Genomic DNA, 27,432 nt, shown 5'->3' on the forward strand with positions numbered 1-27,432 from the left:
CAAAGTGGTAGTTACCCCCGAGTCTCTACACCCCTCCGACCAGGCGGAGGATCTCCAGTTGTCTCCTGAACCCTTCGGGGTGCTACCTGGTAGCGAAAGGACAGAGACTCTCCTATACTCTGTACCTGATACCTCGCTCGCTTCGTCCAGTGAGTCCAACCTAGTGTACTCCGAAGCAGAGGTTACTCCCGAGTCTCTACACCCCTCCGACCAGGCGGAGGACCTCCAGTTGTGTTCAGAACCCTTTGGGGTGCCACCTGGTGGTGAAAGGACAGAGACTCTCCTATACTCTGTACCTGATACCTCGCTCGCTTCGTCCAGTGAGTCCAACCTAGTGTACTCCGAAGCAGAGGTTACTCCCGAGTCTCTACACCCCTCCGACCAGGCGGAGGACCTCCAGTTGTGTTCAGAACCCTTCGGGGTGCCACCTGGTGGTGAATGGACAGAGACTTTCCTATACTCGGTACCCGATACCTCGCCTGCTTCCTCCAGTGAGTCCGACCTAGTGTACTCTGAAGCAGTTGTTTTCTCTGAGCCTCTGCACTCTTCTGACCCGGCGGAGGACCTCCAGTTGTTTCCTGAATCCTCCGGGGTACCACCAGATAACAAAGAGACAGTGACTTTTCCTCATTATGTACCTGATAACCCGTCTATTTTTTCCTGTGAGCTTGACAAGATGTACCTCGAAGCAGAGATTACCCTCAAGTCTCTGTCCCCCTCCAACCCAGTGAACGACTGGTCCTCGAATTCCCTGCGGAAGATTCTGGCTGGCCTGAAGAAGAGGGGGCGTAAGGGGGGAGGTACTGTAACATACCTGGCGGCGTCCTTGCATAGTGGTCCATCTCCCACTGTGCAGGAGCGCGCACTTGATCTCCTGTCCAGAATGTCTCTCTGGCTTCCCTCCATGCTGTCTGTTTGTGTCTGTCTCTGCTGCTTAAGGGCGGCGCCCGATCACTTCCTGCTTTTTGTACCTGCTGTGGGTCACACCCCTTGTGCGTCCTCAGCCTATTGCTGTCTGACACTTGGTATATAGCTCAGCAGCTCCCTTCTATCCCTGCCTGAGCATAGTGTTTCCTTCAGTGTGTGCTTGCACTCTGAAGGTGCCAGGTCCCGTCTTTGTTTCCTTGTCTGCCTTTCCTGGAGGCTGTATTTCCAGGCCTGTCTGAACTTAGTCCTGTATGTCTCCTGCTTTGCGGTATCAGCTCCCGTGTCTGAACTGTGTCCTGTATGTCTCCTGCTTTGCGGTATCAGCTCCCGTGTCTGAACTGAGTCCTGTATGTCTCCTGCTTTGCGGTATTAGTTCCCGTGTCTGAACTGAGTCCTTTCTGTGTATCTTGTCTGTCCTGTCTGAACACGCTCCTAGCCTGTTCCTCCCGCCTTCTAGGGGCCGATTACCTAGACCCGCTCCTGTATCTTGTCTGTCCTGTCTGAACTCGCTCCTTGCCTGTTCGTCCCGCCTCTCTGGGGGCAGTATTCCCAGACCCGCTCCTGTATCCCGCTGCAGTGTCGGTCTCCTCCGTACACTCAGTTCCAGTCTGAACTCTCTCCTATCCTTTACCTGTTTTGCCTCTATGTCCGTTCCCTTCCTTTTTCTGCAGAGTCTGAACTCGTACCTAACTCCTGCCTGTTGTCTCTGTACTCCCGTTTGTGAGTTTGTGGTCCACTCGCTACTTCACTGCAAGTACCCTGTGGGTGTCTGGCTCTGTCTTTCCCTTCCTGTCTGTTCCGTGTGAACAGAGTCCTGTCCTGCCCTGCTTCTGCCCGCTGCTCCGGCAGTCCTGTCCTGCCCTGCTTCTGCCCGCTGCTCCGGCAGTCCTGTCCTGCCCTGCTTCTGCCCGCTGCTCCGGCAGTCCTGTCCTGCCCTGCTTCTGCCCGCTGCTCCGGCAGTCCTGTTCTGCCCTGCTTCTGCCCGCTGCTCCGGCAGTCCTGTCCTGCCCTGCCTGTACCCCTTTGCCTGTATTGTTCCTGTGTTCCGGTGTGTACTGGGCCCTATCCCGCCTGTGTTCCTACCTGCTAGTGCCTCCCTGTCTGCACTCTAGCTGTGCTTGCCTTTACCCCCCTGCCTGCATACCCGCCTGCCTGCATACCAGTCGTGCCTGCCTATACCCACCAGTCTGTGTGCCAGCCTACCAGCCTGTTCCTGTATTCCCCTGTGTGGGTCAACAGCCGTGTCCGGGGTCTGTCCTGGAGTAGCACCTGGTCCCTCTGCTCGGTTCCTCCTTGGTGCACTGGCGTCGTATGCCGTCGTGCGACCCTGGTCGGATCGGGTGAATACTTAGTCACGCCCCTCCAGGCATTCACTCTCCGGCACGGTCCAGTGGAATCACTACCAATCACACGCACACGCCGCTTAGCCCGGGCGTGTGCATAACAACAGTGCTATTTGTGCTCCTTTTTTTATTTATTTTTAATTTAAAAAAAAAACACATAATTGGTATCGAAGCTTTCAGAATCGGCTGATCTATCAATATATAAAAAGTATTAATCCGTTCGGTAAACGGCGTAACGAGAAAAAAATCAAAACCCCAGAATTAAGTTTTTTTGGTCTCCGCAACATTGCAATAAAATGTAATAACAGGTGATCAAAACAACATATCTACCACAAAATGGTATCAATAAAAACGTCAGCTCGGCGCACAAAAAATAAGCCCTCACCCAACCCCAGATCCTGAGAAATGGCGACTTTTTTTTTTTTTTAAACAAATTTTGGATTTTTTTTTCACCACTTAAATAAAAAAGAACCTATACATGTTTGTTATCTACGAACTCGTAATGACCTGAAGAATCATAATGGCAGGTCAGTTTTAGCATTTAGTGAATATTGCAAAAAAAACAATTGTGGAATTGCATTTTTTTTTTTGCAATTTCAACGCTCTTGGAATTTTTTTCCCGTTTCCAGTACACAATATGGTAAAACCAATGGTGTCGTTCAAAAGTACAACTCATCCCGCAAAAAAAACAAGCCCTTAAACAGCAATATTGACTAAAAAATGAAAAAAGTTATGGCTCTGGGAAGAAGAGGAGTAAAAAATGAAGGCGCAAAAATGAAAAAGGGCCCGGGGCAAAGTGGTTAACAATCGAAGTAGTTGGCACCTAATGAGTTAAAGAGGTTGACCACTACTAGGACAACCCATTCTTGATCTAAATATTTGACCCTGATAAAATAAAAAAGCTTATACTCACCTCCCGTGGCGGCACAATTCCAGCGGTGTTGCCAGCCGCATTCTTGGGGTTTACATTGTATCAATCAGCGCTGGTGTCAATATCTCCGCCTTCGTATGAAATTGAACATGAAGAGGAAGTCAGAAATCAGCCGCAGCCTTGACGTCCTCTTCATGTTCAAAACAAACGAAGGCGGATATATTGACACCAGCGCTGACTGGGTGCCGGACTCACTTGTCATCACAACCGCATGAGAGCCCCGAGATCGCGAGTACTCACACTGCTAGAACGGCGCCGGCACGGGAGGTGAGAATGAGTTGTCCTAGTAGTGGACAACCATTTTAATATTTGTTAAATCCAAGTGGGCATTATCAGACAGTTTTCACTGTGGGGCGTTTACTTCTGCCCCCGGTATGAGGTTGACCAATCATAAGCAGGCAGCAGCACAGAAAAACATGACCAAACATATATCAGAACAGGTTACTCCTGTGTGAGACATATGACAGAAAGCCTGATCTCACTGCAGAGCAATTACACATACTGTGAGCACAGTAGACCTAAGTGTCATTACTGACACCTTTGAGCTTTCATCTCTGAGTGTGTGTGTAAAGTTCAGCTGAGTTTAGCTAGGTGTCACATTACAAACACTTCTATCAAATCTCTTTTCCTAATGCCAGCTCAGCTGTACTGCCCTTACTGCCAGGAAATGAAATCTCAAAGGTGTCTGTAATGTCACTCAGGGCTGTTGTGCTATGCACTGAAATCAGCTGTCTGTCATCGTATGTCTCACATAGGTGTAGCCTGTCCTGATCTATTGTGGGGCGTTCTTCTTTTCCGAGTGTTGCTGCCTGCTTCTGTTTGGTCAAAGCCATACAGGGGGAAGAAGTAGCTTGTACGCCAATGAAAGGCAGCTTTGCCTACGCAGAGTGAACAGTTTGGACCTTCGGCACAATAATGCCATTAGTCAAAACTGTCAATAGTTCAGAAGAGAACTGGCAGCTCCCACCTTATTCGACAAGAGAAAACCTCTTTAAAATTTGGAGGGATGTCAAATAAATCAATATTACATCACTATTAGTGATGAGCGAACATGCTCGGATAAGGTGTTATCTGCGCACGCTCAGGTGCTAACCATGTATCTTCGGCGTGCTCAAAAAATAGATTTGTGTCGCCACGGCTGAATGTCTCGTGGCTTTTAGACAGCCACAACACATGCATGGATTGACCAATAAACAGGCAATCCTTGCATGTGTTGCCGCTGTCTAACAGCCACGAGACATGCAGCCACGGTGACTAACCTATTTTGCGAGCACGCCGAAGATACTCGGTTAGCACCCGAGCGTGCTCAGATAACCCTTTATCACTATGGATACCACTCCCCCGATGCGTATATACAGGCAGACAGCAGTGTGGTGGGACGCCACTCACATCCGTTATTAGAGTTATTGTGAATGAGTGCGCAGGACCCGGTCCGTCGGCCTCATCAGTAATGTGTGACCGCTGGACAGGAGCCCTGAGAGCCGGTTTCTACCTCCCAACGTGAAGAAGCTGGAAAGCAATGGGTTAACCTGCGCTGCCAGTGGAAAGATGATGAGGAGACCGGAATCCAACTATGTGGCTTATTTGTCAACGCGTTTCGAAGTTTCAAACGTCTTCGTCAGGACAAAGAGCAGCCTCCTACCTCCGGCATCCACGGATCTTCTTGGTGCAGCATCACATATGCAGGACGCCAGGCCGGCTAGTCAATAGTAGATCCGCGGATGTCGGGAGGTAGGAGGCTGCGCTTTGTCCTGACCAAGAAGTTTGAAACGCGTTGACAAACCGCATAGTTGGATTCCGGTCTCCTCATCATCTTTCCGCTGGCAGCGCAGGTTAACCCATTGGATCCCAGTTTCTTCAGGTCGGAGGTAGACGGCGGCTCTCAGGGCTGCGGTCCGGCGGTCACACATTACTGACATGGTCCAGGTCCTGCGCATCCATTCACACAATCTCTATCTGCAGCGTATAGCACAGAAGAGCGTCAATGGCGTCTGTCAGACGCTAACGGTGCCGAAGCGCGACAGATCCCGAGCCGCGCTGTGATTTCCATCTATGACAGAATCTGACAGGAAAAAACTAATCAAACTACAAAACAACACCAAGCTGAGGTGTAAAACACATCCCCCATCATCACACTGCGCCGTCTCCACCTCTTATAAACACTTATCTGACGTCATTCACTTAGGACGTAATGGCGCCGAGTCGGTGACGTCACGCATTGGACGAGGAGGAGAATATATCCCGGACGACGGGATTGTAAGTGGTTTACAGCGCCGCGGCGATCACCAGCTGTCCTGAGCTCGGAGCGGGGCTGCTGGTCACGTGGTGCTCCTGCTGACGTCACGCTGGGTACGGTCACGTGTTTGTACGGCTCCTCCTCGCTGCGGTGAATGTCAACAGGTCGGAGAGGAGCCGGCAGCCATGAGGGATCTGCGTGGCCACAGATAGGAATGAGGGGAACTTTTAATAGGATTTTTTTTATGCAATTCCAGCATGTTACTTGCGGGATTGCTCAGTGGTACCATGCACTGCTGTACTTCTGTATGGCTGGGTAATATGCCTCGCAGGGGTTAATAAATAGATGAAGATGACAGCCATTAGGTCCCCAGCATCTCCCTGCAAACGCTTTGTGGGGGCACTGTGGTGCATACATCCGGGCACATTCCGACTAGACACGTCTGAGTTCACTTGCAATGAGCTAGGCCGCGCACGTCTAATCGGCACGTGACCGCATGTATGGAAATCTCAGCGCTGCCGAATCTTGACAGCGCACAATGTGAAGAACCACAAGTCTGCGGTCACATACATTACTGCAGACTTAAACACCAAATCTGGACAACCCCTTGAAATGTCTGTCATTACAGACCAGGTACTTATTTGCTATCGTATAATGCCCCCAGATCTTTATAGGGTTCAGGGTATTTGTTCTTTCGGAGTCCATTCTGGTAGATCTTCTATGCTTCACCTTCCTGCACAGATTCCTATATCAGCACACAATCAAACAAAATTCACATCAGGTCGGCATTTATACTCCTATTATGATTTTATGTTTTGCACTTTTTGATTTTAAAGGGGTTTTCCAGGAATTTTTAATATAGGCTTAAGAAGTAAGAGGTAGGTAGATGCTAGCTATCTGCCTTTTCTACCTGTTGTCGGCTGAGAGCGATCACCAACTGTTCCTGCCAGTGATTCAGCTGCTTTACCTCTACAGAACAGCTTTTCTTCCTCCGGGAGGCTCTGTCAACGACGCAAAACTGCCGACAGCATACTGATTGACAGCCTACTCCCTGCAGTTAGGGGAACTGGCTGTCAATCAGCATGACATCGGCGATCACGCCCCTTCGACCGAGCAAAAGAGAAGTCCCTGCTCTGTCAATGTGACATCAGCGGAAGCCACAGAATCGCCAGCAGAAGCAGTTTGTGACCGCTCTGAGCCGACAGAGATCATAAGCAGGCAGGTAGTTAGAAACTATCTGCCTGTTAGCTCTTAAGCCCATAAGGAAAAAAAAAAGAAATCTTCGATAATCCCTTTCTCTTGCGAGTATAATAAACCTTTTTTGAGAAGTTGGTATCTGCGATTGTTTCACTTTTGGAGGCCTTTGCTCTTTTGTGTTCTAGAGCAGGGATGTCAAACTCAAATACACAGAGGGCCAAAGTGGCGGACCAACCTTGATATTTATTAAAAAGATGTCTACAATTGAGGACATTTTTCCTCATCATTCCTTACAGAATAATGGGCCCCACACAGTCCTCCATACAGAATAATGGGCCCCACACAGTCCTCCATACAGAATAATGGGCCCCACACAGTCCTCCATACAGAATAATGGGCCCCACATAGTCCTCCATACAGAATAATGGGTCCCACACAGTCCTCCATACAGTATAATGGGCCCCACACAGTCCTCCATACAGAATAATGGGCCCCACACAGTCCTCCAAACAGAATAATGGGCCCCACACAGTCCTCCATACAGAATAATGGGTCCCACACAGTCCTCCATACAGAATAATGGGCCCCACACAGTACTCCATACAGAATAATGGGCCCCACACAGTCCGCCATACAGAATAATGGGCCACACACAGTCCGCCATACAGAATAATGGGCCCCACACAGTCCGCCATACAGAATAATGGGCCCCACACAGTCCACCATACAGAATAATGGGCCCCACACAGTCCGCCATACAGAATAATGGGCAGCACACAGTCCGCCATACAGAATAATGGGCCCCACACAGTCCTCGATACAGAATAATGGGCCCCACACAGTCCTCCATACTGAATAATGGGCCCCACATAGTGCTCAATACAGTATAATGGGCCCTACATAGTTCTCCATACAGTATAATGGGCCACCTCATAGTCCTCCATACAGAATAATTGGCCCCACAAAGCCCTCCATACAGGATAATGGGACTCACATAGTGCACCATACAGTATAATGGGCCCCACATAGTCCTCCATATAGAATCATGAGCCCCACATAGTCCTCCATACAGAATAATTGGCCCCACAGTCATCCATACAGAATAATGGGCCGCATATAGTCCTCCATACAAAATAATGGGCCCCACATAGTCCTCCATGCAGAATAATGGGCCTCACATAGTCCTCCATACAGAATAATGGGCCCCACATAGTCCTCCATACTGAATCATGGGCTCCCCATATTCCTCCATACAGTATAATAGCCCCACATAGTCCTCCATACAGAATAATGGGCCCCACATAGTCCTCCATACAGAATAATCGGTCCCACATAGTCCTCCATACTGTATAATCGGTCCCACATAGTCCTCCATACTGAATAATGGGTCCTACATAGTCCTCCATACAGTATAATGGGCCCTACATAGTCCTCCATACAGTATAATGGGCCCCACATAGTGCTCAATACAGTATAATGGGCCCCACATAGTCCTCCATACAGTATAATGGGCCACCTCATAGTCCTCCATACAATATAATGGCCCCACATAGTCCTCCATACAGTGCCAGTGTTGCGGGCCAAATATAATCACCCTCCTGACCTGAGTGCGACAGCGTCATGTATTTCAATACAGCGGTCACGCCTGGGTCAAGAGAGCCGCTGTCCAGTCCATGCACTGCGATACGATCGTCGTCCGTGTTATAAGTCAGTCTGACTGTATCCTTACTGGGAAACACTATGGAGTTTCAGAAGAAATATGCTTTTAGAATCTTGATGAGGATGTTGTGACTAGGATGATTAGCCGCTAGCAGAGTCTCCTCTCTCCCCTTGATTGACAGGTCTCTTTACAGACACGTGGAGAGAGACCTGTCAATCTAGCAGAGCAAGGCGAAGGTGCCGGGTACCTGCATAAATCAGAGACTGGTTCTGTTATTGCAGCACACGTATATTTTACTCACATGCTTTCAAATTCGGTGCCTGACGCACTTATCTCATGTGACAGGTGACTTCTTATGTCTGAGTATAAGAAAAGATCTTTCAATCGGGATAAGTGGGATGGGGAGAAGCCAGCAAGGACATAACTATGTAAATAGTCATCCTAATCACTGGACGCCAATATAAAAGTATATTTTCTCTGAAACGTTGCAGCATTAATGAGTACAGCAAACAGGGCTGCAATAACCGAATCAGTCTCGGACTCAGGCCACATTCACACATTCAGTATTTGGTCAGCATTTTACATCAGTATTTGTAAGGCAAAATCAGGAGTGGGTGAAAAATGCAGAAGTGGTGACGTGTTTCTATTATAGTTTTTCTCTGATCGTTCCACTTCTGGTTTTCACTTAGAAATACTGATGTAAAATACAGACCAAATACTGAACGTGTGAATGTGGCCGTAGGCTGCCTGTGGGTCTGACAGACTCTGTTTAAGAAATATGTTGATACAAGAACGGGGAATAGTAATATCAACCTCTTTGTAAAATAGAACATTGAAAATTCTTAACGTTTTATGGTTGTAGAAATATACCTCAATATACACAATATATGTACCACCAAGCAAAGGAAAAAAATACAAACAAAAAAGAAACCTGCATTGTTTGTAATGGTCGAGCGCCAAATTTAATCAGCCTGTGGGCCAGAGTTTGTCATATATGCTCTAAATGGTGCTTTTCCATTAGCGTAGCGTTAGTTAAAAGTTCTCTCCTCTCTGACAATTGCTATCACGTCATTCATAATATCAAAAAGAAAGTTGTGGCAAGCGGGCTTATACAGTGCCATGACAATCCATGACTTTAGACCATTTGAAACCTCCAAACTCTGTGTCACATTATCTAGAGCATCTTCAATTGAAGCATTTTTCACTGCTTCTTTCACCCTATGGACATTTCTGTTATGGTCGAGGGCAGCAAGTTGTGTCCGTGCTACCATAGAGTCCATGAAGAAGTGTAATGTCTTTGGACGATATTTAAGGCAAGCGCTATGGTATATCTCTAACTCTCCCGTGTGACAGAGGAAGGAAACTTCCTTTAAGTCCTTTAATAGGCTGGTACTCAGAACTATCTTTTTGAGTTCTTCATAGGCAACTGAATTTTTCTCCAGCCAGTTTGTATTGTTCACCACTTCTTCTGGGAGAGGTGGATGATGACAGGCTTTGCAGTCACTATCGCCTCCCCACTCATGGACATTGGTGACATGCTGAAGAACTGATTTCCATTTTTGGATTAACATATCAGTGTTTTTACAACATGTGCAAGAGCTCCACCAAATATGGTTTCTGATCGCCTCTACCCATTCATATAGGACTTCACAATCTTTGTTTTTCGCTGCCATTAAAATTTCATTACCTATTGATTTGGATAAATGCCACAGATCTAACTGATGTACGATACCCGGATAATTGTCCTTTAGAAGCTCTTGGATAGCGACACTTCTGTCAGTAACAATCATTTTCACATCAGCGTTCATAGTTTGGAGTTCACCCATTGTCTTTTGAAATCCCACTTTTTCTGGGTCTTCCAAAGTCACCTCTGGAGTAACCGGATCCACTGAAAATGAGCATATTTTTTTGCTAGCTACGTCCATCAGAGAGTATACAGAGTACTTGGCAGAAAATCCAGGGTTGTCTAATTGTTGATCTCCTGATAAGTAAAGTGGTCTTTCCTGGATACTTTGTATGATGGCCTTTTGCTCCTCCTTCCAATGATGGTTGATGGCCGGGAACAGGTACATGGACTGATTTTTATAGTAGGTAGTTTTGTCTATTGATTTCACATTGAGCAACTTGAACATATGTTGGGATTTTAGAAAACTTGAGCCACTGAATAGCACTGCTGCCGATAACAGAACATTTCCAAGTGGTTGATATCCATGTCTTGGCTGGCTTTCCCATAGTAATCTTGTATGACCAGACCGGCACCGAACCTCTACTGATAAATATGATCCAACAGTTTCCTTCCTGTACTGTGTAAGAGGTGACGTACATTTTGTTTCGGACATACACGGGATCATCATTATCAGTTTTCTGAGACAGGATTCAAATACAAGATACTTTTCTTCATCAACAGAACTTTCCACTGGTGAATCTAAGTCCTGGAAGACACGTTTTACATCATCTTCATCTTCTGCATCACTTGGAACCAAGAACGACTCATCTTCATCTTCACTCAATTCATTGATATGAAAGTAGTCGTCATTCGGGTCTTCTTGTTCATCATCGGTCTGTATGGCAGAAGTTCCCCATAAAACTGAATTTTTGCAAATTGGAGTGATCGGTTCACTTGGAATTGGGGAAATCTGTTCAATTTTAGGATTTTTTGATCTAAAGTTAGTGATGTTTTGTGTAGGGATAGAAATTGAAAATTGATCCTCTTCTAGTTTTATATTGGGTTCAATTTTCGTATTGATGTCAAAATTTGGTATTGTAAAGTGACTTTTAAAAGGTGTTGCTGATAGCACTTCTTGCCCTGCTGATGAATCATCTTCTTGTTTAATATTAATTGCTTGGTTTTTACCTAAAGAAGTAGGTCTAGTTGAATCAACTTCAGGATTCAATGACAATTCAACTTTAACAAGATCTAAATTAACAGTTTCCGAAATTTTACTTGGATCATTGTCACCTTCACTTGAGCTGGAAGAACTGCAGTCATTAAATCCATTGTCTTCGTGGCTGGCAAGAGATGTGGTTGATTGTGAGGTATTAGCTGTTTTGGTTCCAAGCAATAAGGTGCACATAATTTTGCGATTTCTTCTAGATATTTTAGTTTGTGTGTGTATACTTCTTCTCCTATGCATTGGATCAGTAGCAACACAACAGCTTTTTGTATTTGTGTAGAAATCAGTGTTGACACCTTTGTCCACCATTAAAGGCTTCTGCATCAGACAGGATGGCTGAACGAATGGTGTGCTGTGTGGCAGAAAAATGAGATTACCAGATGTTTGGCTGGGCAGAATAGGTAGAGCAGCTGACGATACATCTATATGATTATAAAAATACATATTTTCCTTAAGTTTTCTTTTCTTTGATGGCGGTGCACAGTCGGGAATTGCAGATTGGGAAGAAGGTGGTTTCTGTACAACAGATATAGAGGGTGGGTTCTGTGCAAAAGCAGATGCTGCTGGTGTCTGTGTTACAGGGGAAGCATTTACAGAAACTGGAAGAACCGTCATGGAGGACGGCTTTGTTTCACCAATGACAGTTAAAGGAATATTGGCCAGTGGAGCGGTCATACTTTTGTAGGTAACCTCGCTAAACTGAGAGGTAGAGATGACTGGATTTGATGCTGTTGAAAAGGATACATTCAGACAGGAAGACGAGGTGGATGATGACGTTTTGGTGTTTGAAGATGTTGCCTCTAATTGAAGCTGGGTATTCAAAAGTAAGTTTGAATTTGTGGGAACAGAAGAAGAAGGTTTCCCCAGAAATGTGACGGGGGCCACTGTACTTTGCTGCAAGTTGACAGGTGTTAGCTGTCCCCCCAGTTGACTACCTTGGGATGATACTTTCAATTGTGAAATTGCAGATGTACTCTGATGAACTATCAATGATGACGACACTGGTACTTCCACAATGGATGTGGTAGAAGGTCTTGACTGCTCACTTATACCAGGCACAGCAGATTTTTTTTTTGTGGCCGTACTGGTTGCAGTTAGTTGAATAGTTACCATTGATGGTTTGTTGCTAACAGTTGGATTAGGTTTTTGATCATTTCCACATGATTGAAACAAATCCTTTGGAGGAACAACAGGAACTTCAACTCGATATGTACGTACTGCTTCGAAACAAGATGGTGTTTGGCCTTGGGCAGGTGGAGCAGAAGACTTGTGTTGCTCACTAGAAGAGTCTGTTGCTCCTGATGCTGATGGAATAGTTGTAGATGGTAAAGATGGAATTGTAGATGGTCTTACTGTATTAAAAATAGTAGGAATGGCGTTCTTCTTCAAAATCCTCCGATATCCGTCATAGTGGTAACAGTCATGTGAGAAGTGTAAGGAACACAATCTATAGGAGTCATGTACTTTTCCTAGATACACTTTTATAACCATTTGGTCAACAAGGTCGGCAGCAAATTGTCCTGTCTGCATGAGCCATAGCTTGATTCTATCAGGTTCTTTTGGAAAAGTATGAAGACTTATAGAACGATCATAATTCTTTTTTCTCTGAGCACAATTACGCACAACACAACTTGGCATGATGACCTACATTAAAAAAAAAAGAAAAGATGGAAATAAACCTTCAGAAAGCATTAGATGTTAAAATGCAACATATTTGAAAAAAGTAGAAACATTTATAACTTCTTACCACAAATAAAAGTAACTGTACGTTAAGATTGCAGGTGATTTTCTACAATAGGGTGTACAGTTACGTCTAATGGATGGAATGGGGGACACAGGACTTGTGCTCATGCTAGCTGAAGCAGACTGTTAGGGCTCTTTCAGTTTTCTGTGATCATTGGTTTTATCTTAGATCGCAAAGCATGGACTGACTGCGCATCTCCCGAACAAGAGAGTGACAGCTTGAAACAAATATATGAAGCTGTCACAATGGGGTCAGGAGACGCATGGCCAGTAAAGTCAAGCATTTGGTCATTTCACCAATGGCAAACTTACCATGTGCTCTTAAAAAAGATACTCGTTAGCCTATTCAGACCTGGGATAGCAGATAAGGTCTTCTGCACTGAGTGAATTATTCTTACTGTGCTGAGGAGTACACGTCTACCTTATCATTAGGAGTCCAGTGCTGGTATTGCCATCCTGAGATGGCATTGTCTAGTGAGGCGGCATTTAACCAGTGGATTTCCCTTGATTTAAATAAAACATATAATATATTTATGGCCTTAAGTTTCTCAAATTTGTCTCTCCTTTTATCATCATTAATAATATTCAATTTAGCATCTGGGTTAGCTGAAGCATGCTGTGACATCAAACATCACCATTAATCTGGACTTCAGTAAAGGCTCCGTCACACTTATCGACGCTGCAACGATCCCGACAACGATACGACCTGTCAGGGATCGTTGCTGCGTCGCTATGTGGTCGCTGGTGAGCTGTCAAACAGGCAGGCTCACCAACGATCAGGGGAGCAGCGACATCGTGGAAAGAATCTTTCCACGATGTCCTGCTCCTGGTTACCAGCCTGCTGAAGCAGGAGCAGGCTAGTAACCATGATAAACAGCGGGTTACTAGGGGCACACGCGCACCTAGTAACCCATTGTTTATCATGGTTACCACTCTGCTACAGTGAGCGGGAGGTTACCGCTCACTTTAGCAGGCTCGTAACCATGATAAACAACGGGTTGCTAGGTGCGCGTGTACCCCTAGTAACCCGATGTTTAGCAGGCTCGTAACCATGATAAACAACGGGTTACTAGGTGCGCGTGTGCCCCTAGTAACCCGATGTTTATCATGGTTACCAGCCTGATCGCTGCTCCCGCTGGTCACACACAGCGATGTGTGCTGACCAGAGGGAGGGCAACGACCAAAAAATGGTCCAGGACACTTTGCAGCGATCAGCGACCTCACAGCAGGGGCCTGATCGCTGCAAAGTGTCACACGTAGCGACATCGCTGGTGAGGTCGCTGTTGCGTCACCAAAACCGTGACACAGCAGCGATCTTGCTAGCGATCTCGCTATGTGAGACGGGGGCTTAAGGTGGATTTGGGATAAGCTGCGGATGTTTTTGCTAGGTACAACATTGGGCTCCAATGTATGACAGCTTTCGCATACACTTAATAATACACGGGTAAAAATGGGGATGGAAGTTTTTTTTTGGATTTTAACTTTGTTCGCTATCTGTAAGATAAGCAGTTAATGTTTGATCGATGGAGGTCCAAACTACAAGACTCCTCAAGACTCTACTGACTCACCTTGCTACATGTCAACAGACGGGGGCAGAGCAAGACCAGTGCCTGACTGTGTTGGAATCTGCCTGGGAAAGTGGAAAATATAATGGAGCACAGCCCAGATGATACAACTTTGTAACACAGCATGCACCAGAAGAGTATGAAGCGGGCTCGGATCCTGAGCCTACTCCATACAGACGACATGTGCCTTACATGTACGGAAGATGTCGGGAAGGGGTTAAAACATTTGCGGATAACATTTTGGTAACTTTTTAGGCGGATAAAAATCACCGAGCATGACAGGACACGAACACCTGTGACTTCTGTTCTCCCAGAAGCTGCTGTCGGTCAGCTGAGCCAAGCATGGAGTTATCGTAGGTGTATGGGCACCTTTTCATTGTAGTGTATGTATAAAGGACAGGATCCATAGCTTGACAAAGTATTAAAAATTAAGCTGAAATACATATAGTACGGCATCCTTCACCTGGCCATAAAGTTGCAGACCTTAATTTAGCCATAGGAACCTGTTGATGGGGTCTGAGAAACCCCACAATGCCTTCATATCAGTTGCACGAGGCTGGTTCCTTGTGAGAATTTATTTGAAGCTTTATCCTTGAAGTATATTGTGGTGTTATAATTTTGTGCTATATAGTTTTCCCGAAATCTAAAAATGGGGTTTATGAGACCCCAATAACTGGTTATAGTTAAGGTAATTTGAAACATTTTTTTTTTGGTGGTCATAAAAATTATTTTATAGATGAGGATTTTACAGGACTATTGTCTTGAAGAAGAATATTTGTGTAATGTAATATTATTAAAAGTAGGAGTAGATAATTTCTTTATTTTTTTCTTTGTTGGATATTTATAAAGTAATGACATTAATATTTCTTCACTTTTCTATTATGATAATTTTATTGTATTAGTTTTGTATATTTTGTGAAGACGTCTTATAATGTGTAATTTTCCAAAAAGTATGAATAGTATTCAATACATTAAGCCTAATTATGCCATTCTAGGCAATAGTGAGGTTAATACTTGCATTATGTGGCTATGTAGAAGAAATAGTCTTTGGAGCAGACCATACCCCATGAACAGGTATAGGAAATTAGGAACTAAGCTACTCCCTTCCTACTAGCTCTTCTGTGTATCTCCCTATCCCTATGTGCTAGAATCGGTCGAGACCCAAGCGGATCTCGGAAATATACGTGATGTACGGCTAGGACGTATTTCCATAACTCAATGTGGAATTCCAATCTGTCTGACCAAAGCAGACCGTATGGTTTGGCTCCATAGAGGGTCTTCCGGTAAGTGCTTGCATCTAGCTACCTGGTGGGGGTGTAAATCCTGACTTTGCAGATGAAAGGCGGGACCACCTGCGGAGCTAGGTGTCTTGTTACAGCTGCACATGCTGAAGGATGATTGTTAGCTGCCATTACATCCTCCATCCTTCACACCTCCTCCCTTTAAATGGCGCTAGGGAGTAGCACTTTCCGATGTTCCCCCGCTCGCTCGTGTGCAACCTCCCCTGGTCAGGATAATCTGTCGGTGTTACCGTGGTCCCGGCCCTTCTTCTGTCGAATGGTGAAGTGGTACTGCTGGAGCTCAAGGATGCAGAGCAGCAACCTCCCATTCGACCTGGATACGGTGAGAGGGTTGTGGTCCGTTTCCACGGTGAATTGGCTACCATACAAGTAGAAAGACTGAAGCTGTCTTCCACGACAGACACCTGCCCTCATGTGGTTCCCTTTCTACATGTGACAATATCTGGGGTGAGTCACCATTGTCCTGCATATGATATACACTATGGCAGCTGACTAATGGTACAGGACTATGGTATACGTGATCCCCATATATTTAGTGGTATATTGAATTCTCCATGTACACCACCTCTTTTTGCCCCGGTCTATTTCTCTTTTCTGCCCCTACTGTTTTTTCATTCTTATTCAATATTTATTACATTTCCTCCTTTTTAGGAGGATGTGTATGTAATACTTGTATGTTTCATGGTATTTATGTAACTTTTTCAATATATCCATATTACCCTTCTTTTGGGCTATAGATTAAGTGGGGTCTTTTGATCTGCATGTCTGCACTTTACATGACATATTTTGCCATTAATAAATGGAGTTTTATATGAATTACTAATAAAGCTTTTTTATGCCAATATGCTCGTTTCTCCTCCTGTTTATATATATTTTGTTCGAGTTGGCGACACGGACATGGGGTGTGAGTGGTATTTCCTACACACAGCCTTTGTGTGAATCTCAATATGTGGGCTAGTGTGTTTCTCATGCAAATACAATAGTAGTGGTACAAAAGTATGCAGATATTAAGCGTCAGTTACGAGTCAGATGAAAGGCCTGCCTTGCGGTCCCTTCTGTTACGTGACTTCTCCCCACACGCTATGTCCTTCCAGAGAAAAAGCACTAGGCCCTGCTTAACACAAGCATTTAACCCCTTTGGTGCCACTCCCCTCTTGCTCCCTGGACCTAAGTCCCCTCCTCAGGAGGTTTTTAGCTAAATCTCCCAAAACCTATGAATGATTATAACTCCTTTATGGACAGTCCTAGGAAAGCGGTTCTGGTGTCATCCGATCCAGCCAGGCCCCTGCTATGCATGGAGACTAAACATAGCTGTATTATCTGTGTAGAAACGGAAACAGGGGGAGCCCGCAGAACCTTGCTGTTGCCGCCTCTTGTGATAGATCCACACCCCGCCTGACGTCACAGTTACGTCAGAAGGAGCACGTGGTACGGACCTGCCTTCTGCACCTACGTGACGTTCCGCACCCCCCTGAGGGATGCATAAGGTCAGGTTGATACGTTATGCACAGATACCCCCAGTCCACATGGGCACAGGAAGGCACCAGGGAGTGAGTAGAGGTGGCCCACTCAGTCACTGACGTGGCACCACACTTGCCCACAACCCTAACAGACTGAGAGGCTCCGCTCACTAGCTCCAGTGAAGCAGAGCCTAGTCGGCCTGGGAAAGCTGCCACCAGTTTCTATTTGATATAAAGGACTATATCGGGCTAGAAACCAGCCCGGTAGCGTGTTCGTTGGACCGACCAACAGGCTTAAGGTTCGAGATAAAATAACAGCTGTGAGGCAGTGACCGGAATCGTATAGGAGGGACGTTATATATCCCCCAGAATGTGTATAGAGACCTATTAAATCCATTGGAGTGCATTGCAGTCACAGACACAGCTGCGGCTGCAATGCAGGAATGAAGGTGAGCAATCACCTGGTCAGACTACCTGGCTAAGGCAGATTAAGTAAAACCCGGCAGGGCCTTCATTTCTTGGAGGAGGTCACAGGAGGCAGTGGGGCAGCCTCCTCCCTCCAACCTGGATTTTCCAGTGGCTCTTGCCACAGGTCCTTTAAAACTCCTTCACTAAGGTTTAGTGTTGTTCTATGTTGCAACCTGCTAGGAGCACAGCAGGTTAGCTCAGCAGGACGGAGTGTGGCTGAACCACCGCCTAGGAAGGCTCTGCACCTGTCAGGCTCTGAGAGGCCCTGCGTGGCCGTTGTCCCCGGCAACCGTTGTTTATGGACTCATGTTAACCCGGCTGCGAACCGGAGGACTTTCTGTTTAACCATGAGTTGCTGAATAAAAGCTGTTTATGTTGGACTTGCTTGGGTCACTGCCTCAGTTACTGCACGGTGTGAACACCGCAGCCTTACAGCTTGGTGGAGAATGCGGGCATAGTGACTGAGGCATACCCCACCGGCCGCTGCATGACCACAATCCGGCCTGCCACCTTTCAGTTCCACCCCATGGACAAAATGGAGGAGCTATTAAAGCAGCTCGCACTCGCCCAGCAGCAGTTGCTGCAGTCTCAGCGGCAACAGCAGGAGCAGCACCTGAGTCTCCAACGGCAACAGCAGGAGCGGGAACAGCAGCACCTGAGTCTCCAACGGCAACAGCAGGAGCGGGAACAGCAGCACAATCATCAGCAGCAGCTACTGTACCAGCAGCAGCAAAAAACAAATGAACTGATGATGCAACAGATTGCTGCCCTGCGGGAGACACCGACCGCATCAGCCCCGGAACGTCGAGACGCCCGGGACTAGGTTCGATCAGCGTTGAGGAAGATGGGACCGGAGGACGACGTGGAAGCCTTCCTTACCACCTACGAACGCACAGCCGAGCAGGAAAACCTACCAGCCGAACAGTGGGCGTAAGTGGTGGCTCCGTTTTTGGTTGGCGATGCCCAGAAGGCCTGTTTCGACCCCAGTCAGGAGGAACCCCGGGACTACCAGAGGCTCAAAGGTGAGATCCTTGCCCGGCTGGGGGTCAATACATACGTGAGGGCTCAGCGTGTGTTTTCGTGGGCCTATGTGGAGACCCGACCTGCCCGGTCTCAGGCTTATGACCTCCTGCAGCTGGTAAAGCGGTGGCTCCAACCTGAGACTTTGTCCCCAGCCCAGATAGTGGAGAGGGTGGTGGTTGACCGGCTGGTGAGGACTCTGCCAGTCGCTATCCAACGTTGGGTGGGGCAAGGGGACCCCGGCACCCTCGACCAGGTGGTCAGTTTGGTCGAGCGCTACTCGGCTACTCAGGACTTCATTCGAGACTCCGCCCCCTCTCGGCTGTCACGCCGATCCCTGCCAACCCAGGAGTCGGGAAAGGGGTCGCGTCCCTCTGCTGGGGACAGTCAGCACCGTGCCCGTGCTGAAGGGGAACCCCGGAGTGAGAGCGGCATGAGACTGGTTCCCTCCCAAACTGGGATAAGACCTAACAGTACCTCCACCCTTAGGTGCTGGCGGTGTCAGGGGCCGGGACATGTGATTGCTAATTGTCCCCTGACTACGGAACCCATGGACTGCGGATATAGCCGCCGGGTCTCAATGTACGCCCAGACCGTCTGCACAGCGAGCGCCGAATCCCGGGACAGTGAACTCCAACTATGCCAGGTACTGGTTAATGGGTACCCGACGGAGGCCCTCCTGGACTCAGGGAGCCTCGTGACTCTGGTACATGGGTCGCTGGTGGCAGGAGACAACCCCAGTGGACGGCCAGTCGGGGTTGTATGTATCCATGGGGTTCTCCGAGAGTACCCAACTGCAGAGATAGTTTTGTCCACGCCATGTGGAGACATAAAACATGTGGTGGGAGTGGTAAAAACGCTTCCCTATGGGACTGTGTTGGGAAGAGACTTGCCCCTGTTCTGGACTCTGTGGAGAAACAAAATCCACTCTCCCCCGGTAAAATGTATTTCAGACGCTGTGCCCGATGAACCTGCCGTAGGGGTGTCCAACCTAGGGACAGAGTGTGACCCCGATAGGTTTCCCTTAGAGGTGTTGGCAGGAGAGGTCGAGGACACCCCATCGATCCCCGAGCTGAAAGTGTCCCGGGGCACGTTTGGGACAGCTCAGCTACGGGATCCCACCCTGACTCAGGCGCGGGAAAGGGAGTTAGAGATAAATGGCGTAGCTCAACAGCCCGGTGCAGATACTGTATTTCCACGCATGGTAATCAACGGTGAGTTACTCTACAGGACAGATAAGATCAGGGACGAGGTTGTAGAACAGTTAGTGGCACCTCAGTCGTACCGTCGAGAGATTCTGGAGATGGCACACTCACACCTGCTGGGTGGACACTTAGGGGTGAAAAAGACGCTAGACCATATCTTACAGCGGTTCTTTTGGCCTGGGGTTTACGCGGAAGTCAAAAGGTATTGCGAATCCTGCCCCGAATATCAGTTGACCTCACCCACTGCAAGTTTCCGTAGCCCATTGGTACCTCTGCCAGTGATAGAGGTGCCTTTTGAACGGATTGCAATGGATTTGGTTGGACCCATTGTAAAATCCGCCCGTGGACACCAACATATACGAGTAGTCGTCGACTATGCCACTCGGTACCCGGAAGCTATACCACTACGCCACACCTCGGCAAAACTGATTGCACGGGAGCTGTTTGCCATGTTCTGTCGCCTTGGACTCCCCAAGGAGATCCTGACGGATCAGGGGACCCCCTTTATGTCCAAAGTGACAAGGGAACTATGCAAATTGATAAAAATTAAACAATTGCGCACCTCAGTGTACCACCCTCAAACCGACGGGCTAGTAGAACGGTTCAATAAAACCCTCAAGTCCATGTTAAAAAAGGTGGTTTCTAAGGATGGAAGGGATTGGGACATGTTGTTACCCTATTTGATGTTCGCCGTCCGTGAGGTACCCCAGGCTTCCACAGGGTTCTCTCCCTTTGAGTTATTGTATGGCAGACACCCTAGGGGTCTGTTGGACGTAGCCAAAGAGACATGGGAACAAGAGCCAACTCCGCATAGGAGTATAACTGAACACGTGGCTAGTATGCAGGACCGGATCGCGGCGGTCATGCCCATCGTGAAAGAGCATCTGTTAGATGCCCAGGCAGCTCAGAGGCGCACATATAATAAAAGAGCCAGAGTCAGAACTTTTAACAAGGGTGATCGGGTGTTAGTACTGGTACCCACAGCCGAGAGTAAGTTCATGGCCAAGTGGCAAGGACCATATGAGATTCGAGAAAAAGTGGGGGAGGTAAATTACCGGGTGTATCAGCCCGGAAGGAGGAAACCTGAGCAGCTTTACCATGTAAACCTGTTAAAACCTTGGAAAGATCGAGTGTTTAGTTACAGACGTCACTCCGCGCATATCACCAGAGAGTTCTCTACCTTTAGCCAGGGAAGCATCCGAGGGGGAGGTCAGGATAAATGGTGCCCTCACTAAACAGCAGCGACAGGAGGCTCGCTCGCTGGTGCAGCACAATAACGACGTGTTCTCAGAGCTACCAGGTAGTACTACGGTTATCCAACATGACATTGTCACCGAACCTGGCGTAAGGGCACGAATAAGACCGTACCGGGTACCCGAGGCCTGGAGGCAAGCCATCACGGCTGAGGTAAAACAAATGCTTCAGTTAGGCGTCATAGAGGAATCACGGAGTGAGTGGGCTAGCCCCATCGTATTGATTCCAAAACCAGACGGATCATTACGCTTCTGTAACGATTTCCGGAAATTGAATGCAGTGTCAAAGTTTGACCTTTATCCAATGCCCAGGGTGGACGAGCTGATTGAGAGACTGGGGCAGGCCCAGTACTTTACCACGCTCGATCTCACCAAGGGTTACTGGCAGGTACCCCTCACAGATTCGGCGAAGGAAAAGACCGCCTTCGTAACTCCAGAGGGTCTATACCACTATGTGGTCTTACCTTTTGGGTTACATGGGGCCCCGGCTACATTCCAGAGGTTGATGGACATAGTGCTTAAGCCCCATCAGGAGTAGGCGTCCGTCTATTTAGATGACATTATCATCTTTAGCACTGACTGGCATACGCACCTATCCCAGGTACAAGCGGTTCTGGATTCTCTCAGAGCTGCGGGGTTAATGGCAAATCCAAAAAAATGTGCGATAGGGCTAGAGGAAGCCCGATACTTGGGGTATGTGATAGGCCGAGGAGCTATTAAGCCCCAAATCAATAAAGTTGAGGCCATAAAAAACTGGCCTAAACCGTCAAGTACAAAGCAGGTGAGGGCGTTCCTTGGCATCCTTGGGTATTACCGCCTGTTTATACCTAATTTTGCTGGGCGAACGGCAGCCCTGACTGATCTCTTGAAAGGAAAAAAATCGGTAATGGTTCAGTGGAACCCTAAGGAAGAGGAAGCTTTTCAGTCCATGAAGTTAGCCCTGTGTGGACAGCCGCTCCTCATCAGCCCCAACTTCAAGGAAACCTTCATTTTACAGACAGATGCCTCGGAGGTAGGCCTAGGAGCGGTATTGTCACAAAAAGTGAATGGTGAAGAGCACCCGGTCACCTACTTGAGTAGAAAACTTGTCCCGGCAGAGAAAAACTATAGCGTGGTAGAGAAGGAGTGTTTGGCTATTAAGTGGGCCTTGGAATCGCTACGCTATTATTTACTCGGGTGTCAGTTCCGCTTGGTGACGGACCACTCACCATTGGTATGGATGAGAAATGCCAAGGAGAGGAATGCGCGAGTCACCAGGTGGTTCCTGTCACTGCAAAATTTCAGTTTCTCGGTAGAACATCGCCCTGGGAAGTCGCAGGGAAACGCGGATGCCCTGTCCCGGGCACCCAGTATGGTGGCAAATGTTCAACCCCACAAGTTTGAACAGAGAGGGGGGATATGTGAGGCAGTGACCGGAATCGTATACGAGGGACGTTATATATCCCCCAGAATGTGTACACAGACCTATTAAATCCATTGGAGTGCATTGCAGTCACAGACACAGCTGCGGCTGCAATGCAGGAATGAAGGTGAGCAATCACCTGGTCAGACTACCTGGCTAAGGCAGATTAAGTAAAACCCGGCAGGGCCTTCATTTCTTGGAGGAGGTCACAGGAGGCAGTGGGGTGGCCTCCTCCCTCCAACCCGGATTTTCCAGTGGCTCTTGCCACAGGTCCTTTAAAACTCCTTCACTAAGGTTTAGTGTTGTTCTATGTTGCAACCTGCTAGGAGCACAGCAGGTTAGCTCAGCAGGACGGAGTGTGGCTGAACCACCGCCTAGGAAGGCTCTGCACCTGTCAGGCTCTGAGAGGCCCTGCGTGGCCGTTGTCCCCGGCAACCGTTGTTTATGGACTCATGTTAACCCGGCTGCGAACTGGAGGACTTTCTCTTTAACCGTGAGTTGCTGAATAAAAGCTGTTTATGTTGGACTTGCTTGGGTCACTGCCTCAGTTACTGCACGGTGTGAACACCGCAGCCTTACACAGCACAAGATTAAATTATATTTAATCGCCATAAGGGCACACTAAACAATACGCTATATACATAAGGGTTATACATATACAGTGGTCATAGTTACAAACACAAAAGCATGGGTACAAAAGGTATAAAGCAGTTATTACAAGTCAGTTACCGGTTTAGATGGATGATCTGGCTTTTGGGGGAAGGGCTGCCACATGGGAGGTTTGTGGGCCTTCACTTGGTTGATGAACTTGTCCCACACGTCTTGATGGCACGACCTCCCCAGGAACAAAGACTCTGGGCTCAGGGCTGCTGAAACTGATAAACTCTCTGGATCACTGCCCCCTGCTCAAGCCCATGTCTCCACCCCGGTTCCCTCCCAGGCATTCTTCATGCCGAATGGCATCACCGTGGACTCGTGCAGTCCGAATGGGGTGATAAAGGCAGAGCGTTCCTGTGCCTTGCGGGTCAGGGGAATCTGCCAATATCCCAGGCTCAGATCCATGATGGTCAGGTACTTAGCCCCGGCCAACTAATCAAGCAGGTCATCGATGCGCGGCATTGGGTAAGCATCTGTGACAATGACAGCGTTGAGCCCCCTGTAGTCCACGCAGAACCGGGTTGTCCGGTCCTTCTTTGGGACGAGGACCACAGGTGAGGCCCAAGCACTGCTGGAGGGTTGGATGACCCCCAGCTTAAGCATCTCGTCAATCTCCTGGCACATGTGCTGCTGTACTTCCAGGGAGACTTCCCCGGTGTCCATGTAATGGACAGCTGACAGTGTCCTTCCGGGCTTACTGCTAAACAAATCCTGGAAGGGGTGCAGGGTTGACAACAGCTGGGACCGTTGGTCCGACAACAGCTGGTGGCAAACCTCCACGTCCTCGACGGTCCCACCCGCCCTGGCCGAGCATGTGTGGGAGGGTCTCAACCTCTCCCTCCTCTGCCAGGTTGCACAAGGGAAGGGTGCAGGTCTCCCGCTCATGATGTGCTTTCATAATGTTCACGTGGGAGGCCTTCCGCCTTACCTGGGCGTGGTCCAGGATGATCAGGTACGTCACGGCATTGAGCTGCAGGTGCATGAGGTACGGGCCTTCCCAGGCCGCCTGAAGCTTGTCCTGGGGTTCGGGGACCAGTAGCCACGCCTTTTGACCCACCTGGTAGGTCCTCTCACAAGCATTCTGGTCGTACCATCGCTTCTGGGCTTGAGTCATATTGTCGTGCACCAGCTGCGCCATTTCCTTTTTTGTCACAGAAGCACACATATTCGATGACCGACTCTCCAGTGGTGGCCAAGTCCCCTTCCCAGACCTCCTTCACCAGAGCCAGAGGGCCCCGTGCACAAAAGTCGTACAGGAGCTCAAAGGGGAGCACCCCATTGAGGCCTGTGGAACCTGCTGGTAGGCAAATAGCAGATGTGAGAGATACCGCTCTCAGTCGCTCCCATGGGAGTCGACCAACATCTTAAGCATCTTCTTCACGGTGCCATTGAACCATTCGCACAGGCCATTGGTCTGTGGGTGGTACGGGCTGGTCACCAGATGTTGCACCTGTATTTGTTTACAGAGGGACTCCATCAGCTGTGACATGAATTGTGTTCCCCGGTTGGTGAGCATTTCCTGGGGAAAACCCACTCAGGAGAAGATCTCCAGTAAGGCGGTGGCCACCTTGTCGGCCCGAATGAATGACAAGGCTACCGCTTCCGGGTACCGGACGGCATAGTCTAATACCGTCAGTATGAAGCGTTTCCCGCAACTACTGGGAGTGGCCACCGGGCCAATCAAATCCACAGCCACCCTCCTGAAAGGCTCTTCGATGATGGGCAGAGTTACCAGTGGGGCCTTAGGGCGCTGCCCCGCCATCCCCACCCTCTGACAGGTGTCACATGACAGGCAGTAGGCAGTCACCTCGGCCCCCATCTTTGGCAAGTAGAAATTGCTGCTGTAACCGCGGGTAGCGTCCGCTTCTCCTCCGCTTCTGACCAAGCCTCCGGTCTAAATGGACTACTTTGACCCTCTGACATCCCGGTTGTGGGGGAACCCTGCCATGCGGCCTTACTTAGGCGCCCTACCTCTCCTGGGACTGCCCCGTCCTCCATGGCATGCTCCTCCTCTGCAGTTGTTTGCCCTCTGTCGGTCAACTGTGTGACACCCTCACAGGATGAACTGTCCCAGCCTGGCCACACTCTAGGGCCTTATCACAGCCGACTTGATCTATCTCCTCCCCCCGAGGGGAGAGGGACACAGTACATCACCCACCCCCGCATCTCCATCAGTAGGCATGTTCATAACATTAGCAGCAATAGGGGTGGACATGACATTGTCTGGAGAGTTAGGCCTTGGCGGTTCAGTGGTCACATAGTGGGACACTAGCTGCCCCAAGTCTCTCCCAAGTAAAATACTCGCAGGAATGTTCAGAGTTACCCCCAACTCCCGCACTCCCCTCCCGGCACCCCAGTCCAAATACACATTGCCAACGGGCAGAGCCGGCTTGACGCCTCCAATCCCGGATACATCAAGAATCTTCCCAGGCATCAAATCCTGGGGTAGCAACAGTTCAGGTAGCAACAGTTCAGGCCGCACAAGAATCATCTCAGCGTCGGTGTTTCGCAGTCCCATGATTCTGGTGTGGCCTATGGTGTCTGAATGTTGTCAAGGGACCTCCCACAAAACAGTGGACGGTTTCTGGGACGGGGATGGGCCATTCTGGTGCTGGAGACCCATGGCCATGAAGTGGCCCGGCTATCTGCACAGGTGACACAGTCGGGGTTCCCCTACCGGTGTGGAGAGGAAAGCATGGGTAGGTGCTCCCTTGGGCTTGGGAGCAGGGACAGCAGGCACAGCGTTCGTCTTACTCCCTCTCCAGTCGGCCAGTTTCTTGGCCTCTGGAGTCCTGTTGTTGGGCGTACTCGTCGGCAAGGGTCGCTGTTGCAGAGGCCCCCTTTGGCTTCTGGTCACGGAGGTACTGTTGGAGGTCCTCCAGGCAGTTCCACAGAAACTGCTCTGTCGCGATGAGCTCCTTCAGCTGCTGGACGGTGGTAAGCTCCAGTCCCGTGATCCATTGATCAACTGCTCTCAGTAGGGCCCGCATATGATCAGCACAGCTGTCTGCAGGACCCCACTACAAACTTGGAGCTTCTTCCGGTACATCTCAGGGGTCAAATTATACTGCCGGGCCAGAGCCTGCTTGATGTCCTCATAGCTCATGATGGTCTCGCTGGGCAGGTAACCAAAGATTTCTAGGGCCTTACCACTGAGGCGAGGGGTTAAGAACCGGACCCACTGGTCCTCAGGCAGATGGTACTGATGGCAAGTTTTTTCAAATGTCAGTAAGAAAGTGTGCAAGTCCTCTTCTTTGTACAGCTGGGGTAAGCACTCCGCCCGTAGCTTCGGAACCCGGATCCCAGTGGACTCGCGGCTGGCTTGGGTCTGTAGCTGGAGTTGGAGCTGAAGCATTTTTTGCTGGTACTCTGGTTGACGTTCTGCAGCTTCCTCGCAACGTTCTGCTGCTATGAGGATCTCGTAGGAACCCTTGTCTCCCTCCTTGAGACTGGCCAAGGCAGCTTGTAGCAAGTGATCAGAGCCTGCCTGGCTGGGGAGACAGGCAGGTGGTGAGCAGCCCACTGCGGGACTGACCGCCGGTGATTAGCTTCTTGAAGAGACTGGGCTGGACTCCCCCTCTCCTTAAAAGGAATCTGACACCCACTGGGAGTTATCAGACCTCTACTATGGGTATACAGGTTATAGAAAAGTAAATATAAATAAATATAAATTTCCACTCATCATAAAATTGGGAAGTCTGGTGTCAACCCACCGCCCTTGCGCTATGCCGTTTATAACGGTTACATTATTGAAATCCTCTTTTAGAGTTAGGTCCCTATGTTGGGCAGACGCAAAATTTTTTCCAGTCACCCATATCTCAGGAAAGTCGGCCTCAAGGGGCACTACCTCCTTATCCCCCACCATTACACAGAAGGAAAACCAGTCAGGGTGCGGTGAGACTTCTTTAGGGCCAAACTGTCTCTAATCCGAGTAATTGAGGCCTTTTCCATCCCCCCACATCTCAAAACAACACAAAGACCTGGCCTACGATAACTGGGTGCAACAAATCCTGGACGCCGGCCCGATGGCACTCAGTACCTTGGGCCGTTTCAATGATCACTCTGTCCACTGGATAGTCTTTAGCATCGTCGTTAATGCAGCAGACTCCCACCTTCTTCCCAGGGATCAGTTGGAGAGGGATTGTGGCCTTCACGAGGGTCACCAAACTC

At 48.6% G+C, this 27,432-nt stretch overlaps 1 protein-coding gene across 1 annotated transcript in view; it reads right to left on the reverse strand.

Moving 5' to 3' along the window:
• Nucleotides 1–9,001: 9,001 nt before the first annotated feature.
• Nucleotides 9,002–27,432, reverse strand: part of LOC141173996 (uncharacterized) — a 41,270-nt gene continuing 22,839 nt past the window's right edge. The window contains exon 2 of the mRNA XM_073658577.1: nucleotides 9,002–12,832. Coding sequence (XP_073514678.1) covers nucleotides 9,323–12,826 — 3,504 coding nt within the window. The 5' untranslated portion in view covers nucleotides 12,827–12,832 and the 3' untranslated portion in view covers nucleotides 9,002–9,322. The remainder of the gene's footprint in view (nucleotides 12,833–27,432) is intronic.

This window comes from Phyllobates terribilis, unplaced genomic scaffold (genome assembly GCF_046119375.1).
Source record: "Phyllobates terribilis strain yellow unplaced genomic scaffold, ASM4611937v1 Scaffold_13__5_contigs__length_258822181, whole genome shotgun sequence".
Classification (NCBI taxonomy): domain Eukaryota; kingdom Metazoa; phylum Chordata; class Amphibia; order Anura; family Dendrobatidae; genus Phyllobates; species Phyllobates terribilis.